The sequence below is a fragment of the Halichoerus grypus genome, chromosome 1, assembly GCF_964656455.1.
Source record: "Halichoerus grypus chromosome 1, mHalGry1.hap1.1, whole genome shotgun sequence".
In the NCBI taxonomy this organism is placed as follows: domain Eukaryota; kingdom Metazoa; phylum Chordata; class Mammalia; order Carnivora; family Phocidae; genus Halichoerus; species Halichoerus grypus.
In genome coordinates this window covers 201,012,223-201,017,478 of record NC_135712.1, presented here as the reverse complement: position 1 = coordinate 201,017,478, position 5,256 = coordinate 201,012,223, and the positions used below count along the sequence as shown (strand labels likewise).

At 48.5% G+C, this 5,256-nt stretch overlaps 1 protein-coding gene across 2 annotated transcripts; it reads left to right on the top strand.

Annotated features, from left to right (window-relative positions):
- On the top strand, nt 1-4,255 carry CCR5 (C-C motif chemokine receptor 5). Of its 2 annotated transcripts, none has more exons than XM_036107643.2 (2): nt 1-146; nt 1,707-4,255. In XM_036107643.2, exons 1-2 carry the CDS (start codon nt 67-69, stop codon nt 2,773-2,775), a joined length of 1,149 nt encoding a protein of 382 aa, XP_035963536.1. In that variant the 5' UTR covers nt 1-66; the 3' UTR covers nt 2,776-4,255. The 2 variants fall into 2 exon arrangements, with proteins under 2 accessions (XP_035963536.1, XP_077935000.1); XM_078078874.1 differs by lacking the exon at nt 1-146 and adding an exon at nt 177-491.
- Nucleotides 4,256-5,256: the final 1,001 nt, after the last annotated feature.

Below are 5,256 nucleotides of genomic sequence, written 5' to 3'. Positions count from 1 at the left end.
GCAATATACTTATTCACTAAAACTCCGCCTCCCCCTTTCAGTAGAAACTGTGCATTTCCTACTTTTATGCTGCCTATATGTTTGATTTGCACAGCTCAGCTGGTCAGAGGAGCTGAGACATCCGTCCCCCTACGAGAACCCTCCTGGTAAGTCACCTTTCAGACACTTTGCCTGTTAGTTAGCTCTGCTTCTGTGATGAGTAAAAGGCTTACAGGAAACCCATTAGATAAACACCAGCTGCTCCTAGAACTATCTTGAAATATAATCTTTGAGAGAAGAAAAGAGAATTTAGAATGAGTTTCAGATTGTGATAACATCAAGGATACAAAACACGATTGTGAATGAAAGATTGTAAAGGGATCAATATTGAAAGAAAGGAAGGAAGGAAGGAAGGAAGGAAGAAAAAAGAAGGAAAGAAGCTTCACCTTTCAAAAGAATGTTTTTCAAGAGAGATGATTCTTGGCCAAAATCTTGGCAGAGATTATCTTCTGGTAAGAAGAACTGAAATCCACCCCCACCCCCCCGGGGACGGGATGCCCTCTGAATGTGTCTCCAAGCAGAAGTTGTATCTAAGTGTGGCTCTTGTGTTTCTTTGTTTTTTCCCCCCATAAAAGAGGGAAGCTAAATGTTGTCCAAATTAATATTATACTACAAATATCAAATTAAGTTTCCCTTTAATATATCAGTTCCACAGCACATTTAGTGTAATGATTCTTGTTCTGGCTCAGAATTTAAGATGAAAGTTTCTATATGCTCCTCCCAGCTGCCTAATCTGAGGTCCAGGGGGCTTGAGACCCACAGGGATTAATTAAAGAAACTTCTCAATCAAGCAATGAACCTGAAATAGACCAGGCAAGCCAATGTGAGAGCAAATGTGATAATGGGAGTCTGGATTTTACAGCTGGCTGCTGGCTCCTGTGACCTTCTCGGGGGACTCAGGTTTCAGCCCATTTCGTTCTGACTATATCGAGGCGCCTGGCTGGCGATGCCACGTTCCAGTTCTCGCCCCAAGAAGCGAGAGACCGGGGTAGCAGGTGGAGAAAAGCACAGACTGCCTGCCTTCGAAATCAGTTGCTTCCTAGCTTATGTGTCTTTGGGCAAGTTACTCATCCTCTCTGTGCTTTGAGGTTCTCACTGCAACATGGGGACAATAACATGACCTGACTCCTACGGTGACCTTGAGCATTAATTGAATGAATGAACGGGTGTGAAGCTCAGAACAGCGGTTGGCCCACAGAATGCCCTGGGGGATGGTTAATGGGTTACTAGCCCTCGGGGGCGGGGGGGGGGGGGAGGGGTGCGGCTCTGTGTAAGCTCAGCCCAGGGAAGGGCAACTACAGCATAGTTTGTAAAACAGCGTTAGACGGCACCCGAGTCAGTTTCTTGAAATTGTGACCAAAGCTGCCTTCGCTCCAAGTGGCTACAGAGCACCAGATTTTATTGGGTCAGACGACGCTTTTGTGAATTTCCCCGAGAGTCACGCTCTCGGTCTAGCGAGCAGAGACGCTGGCGGTGATCCTGCCCTTTCCTGCCAAAGTCCTTGTGTGGCCACACGGGGGAACTCAGTTAAATGTAGAAATCAAGGCACCAATGTTGAAAGCCTATGGAGGTGTGAGACTGTTTGTGCTCGTGGTGGACTGCTCAGTACATTCTAGGGCTTTATAAAAGATCACTTTTTCTTAGATCACTTTTTCTTTATTCACAAGGTCGAGCAAAATGAATTATCAAACGTCGACTCCATACTATGACATTGATTATGGGACATCAGAGCCCTGTCAGAAGACCAACGTGAGACAGATCGCAGCCGGGCTCCTGCCTCCGCTCTACTCGCTGGTGTTCATCTTCGGCTTCGTGGGCAACATGCTGGTCGTCCTCATCCTCATCAACTGCAAAAGGCTGAAGAGCATGACGGACATCTACCTGCTCAATTTGGCCATCTCCGACCTGCTCTTCCTTTTCACCATCCCGTTCTGGGCCCACTACGCTGCAGACCAGTGGGTCTTTGGAAATAGGATGTGTCAGCTTTTGACAGGGCTCTATTATATAGGCTTCTTCACTGGCATCTTCTTCATCATCCTCCTGACCATCGACAGGTACCTGGCGATTGTCCACGCGGTGTTTGCCGTAAAGGCCCGGACGGTCACCTTTGGGGTGGTGACAAGCGGGGTCACCTGGGTGGTGGCTGTGTTCGCCTCCCTCCCTGGGATCATCTTCACAAGATCCCAAAAAGAGGGGTCTCGCTTTACTTGCAGCCCCCACTTCCCACCCAGTCAGTACCGTTTCTGGAAGAACTTCCTGACGTTGAAGATGAGCATCTTGGGCCTGGTCCTGCCCCTGCTTGTCATGGTCATCTGCTACTCGGCCATCCTCAAGACTCTGCTCCGGTGCCGAAACGAAAAGAAGAGGCACAAGGCCGTGAGGCTCATTTTTGTGATCATGATTGTTTACTTTCTTTTCTGGGCTCCCTACAACATCGTGCTTCTCCTGAGCACCTTCCAGGAGTCCTTCGGCCTGAACAATTGCAGCAGCTCCAACAGGCTAGACCAAGCCATGCAGGTGACGGAGACGCTTGGGATGACACACTGTTGCATCAACCCCATCATCTACGCCTTCGTTGGGGAGAAGTTCAGAAACTACCTCTTGCAGTTTTTCCGAAAGCACATCGCCAGACGCTTCTGCAAACGCTGCCCCGTCTTCCTGGGAGATGTCTCCGACAGAGCAAGCTCGGTTTACACTCGATCCACTGGGGAGCAGGAGATCTCTGTCGGCTTATGACCTGGACTGGGTCTTTGTACACAGCCTAGGGGTGGGAGTGGTTCTTTTGAAAAGGAAGTCACTGTCATAGAGGGTCTACGATTCACCCATCCATCTGGCACCTCTTTTAAGTATATTAGATCATTTGAGGCCATCACTTCCGGAGAGCCAAATCAATATATGCGGATGATATAACAACCCTCTCATCTCTGCTCCATGCACATCAAGTTATTGACACACTCTCCCTTCAATGCAGAAGTTCATTATTAAAAAAAAAAAAAAAAAAGAATCCTCGGAGAACTGCTGATTCTTGAGTTTGGTTAACCTGAATGGGAATACCAAAATTAATCAATAAACATATTGTAGAGTTTCTTACCTGCTGGAGGCAACAAGGGCAGGTTGCAAATGTGCTTGAAGCAGGTCCTTGTCGTGATCGGTTCAGAAACTACATCTTCCAAGTGTGATCTGCCCTCCAAGGTGTGGTTGGTAAGTTCCACAGATGTTCAGGACCAGGTGAGAACTGGGAGAGCTTCTTCAGTGAGAAGGGGATCCTCTGCTGGGAGAGGAGAGGGAGGCTGAGCTCCAAGCTGCAGACCCCACACCCGTGGAGTGGCTCGGCAGCTGTGGGAGGACGGGTGCTGGCTGGGGAAGGCAAGGTGAGCCTGGACCATGGAGAACGTGCACAGCACCACCTGTCAAAGTCAGAGCAGAGACTGTCCAGGAACACATCCAGGTGAGGACTGATTACATAGTTAATGAACGCGCAGAGCTTTCTAAGCATTGAGCTAAGAGACCCTGGGGCAGGGAGGGAAGCCCGAATGAGTAAATTTCTGCCCTCCGGGGCACACCACGGCTTAAACATTGTCTTCTGGATTCAACTCTCTGTAGGCAGAAGGTAGAAGGGACAGATTCATTTGGAAACAGGCCGCCCGCAGCTTGATCAGCCACAAAAAGCATGATTTACGGACCTTTGTGTTTCAGGCTGAGTGTGGTGGCTTTAGCCACTCCTTCCAGCTGCCTTCTACAGACACATCGTCCCCAAACACTAAGGGATCTTTTCAGGAAAGAGTCATGACTTCGTGTTCTGCAGTTGGTACTTTTATTATTCTGTACCTGCCTGAGATGGTTTTGAATCTGGGGAGTAGCTAAGACCATTCGGGAAAGATCGGGTGATGGAACGTAAAGAAGGGAGAGTCGCTCGAGAGGGTAAGGTGTCAGAATAGTAAGAGGTGCTACGGATTTTTCTCAAGCTCTGAAAGACGAGACTTGAGAGCATGGGCGGCAACGGGAAGCACCCAGAAATGCTCTGAAGGTTGTCACGAGGGTATCAGTATCCTATGACCCTAGCCTCTGAGTCAACTCAAAGACATTCTGGTATCTTTGTGTATGTGTGTATATATATATATATATATCCTATATATGTGAGAATCTTACGTCAGTGGAAAGTTACAAATTGCTTGGAAGAAAATCCTTACCCAATAAAAACCGCCCTCTAAAATAATTGATTGTATTCTTGTTCTTTCAGTCAAGTGCCCATTTAGAGACTAGCATACGAGACTGCAAAAGCCCTTTGAAAGTAGCTGGTTTTGGAAAATTCCATACGTACACACCCTCACACACACACAGAGAATCACACTTCTTTTTAAATATTTGTAAAAGTTGCCCCCCTCCCTGGGTCAAATTGCCAGAATAATGTGTTTGAAGATGCGGTCTCTCAGGGTAGCATTTCTGAGCAATGGACACTGGAAACCTTTAAATTTCTAATTTAATTCTACTACCAGAGCCAAAGACCTGACACATTTCTAAAACACAGAAAATCGATGTGTGTTTAAGCCCATGCCAGCCATCCGTGTTTGACAGTGAAGAAGGCCTAAGGTCACAGGTTGGTCATTTCTGTCATCCTAAGTTGCAGACACATGATGCATGAAGAAGGCTCCTCATGAGGTTGGTTTTCTTTCATTTCAAATCCCTTCCAAACACTTGTCTATAACCGCAGTGGTGACAATGGTGGTGTCACTGACATTTGGATTTCTGGGCATGTGTCTCTTATCCGCAGAGAGGACAGGTGCTCCAAGAAGAGGTGACGGGTCCGGGTCACATCCACAGCTTGGGGCTGGCTGGTTTTCAGGTTCTCACCTTCCAGAGCAGGTCATCATCCTACCTGGAGGTCCGTGGAAGGAGCAGAAGATAAGGACAGCCGGAGCTGGCTCGTACAATGGCTTTTCCCTAACAGCCTGAAGGACCGCCTTCCACCCGCGAGTCAAGAGGAGGCATGACCCAAGGAAGGGCAGAAGGGGGCTGAGTCTGAGCAGAGGAAGGGTCTAGGGCACCCTCCCATCATCCCTGCACTCCTCACTTTGCAGGGCCCTCCACTGCCCAGCCCTCTTCCGCCCCAGCCCCGAGACCGACAAACAAGTTTGGACTCATAGTGAGCTTCGGGTTCTGACTCCACTCACCATGTCCTGGTCGAAGGTACCCTACCCCCAGCCTGGAGGCCTCTGT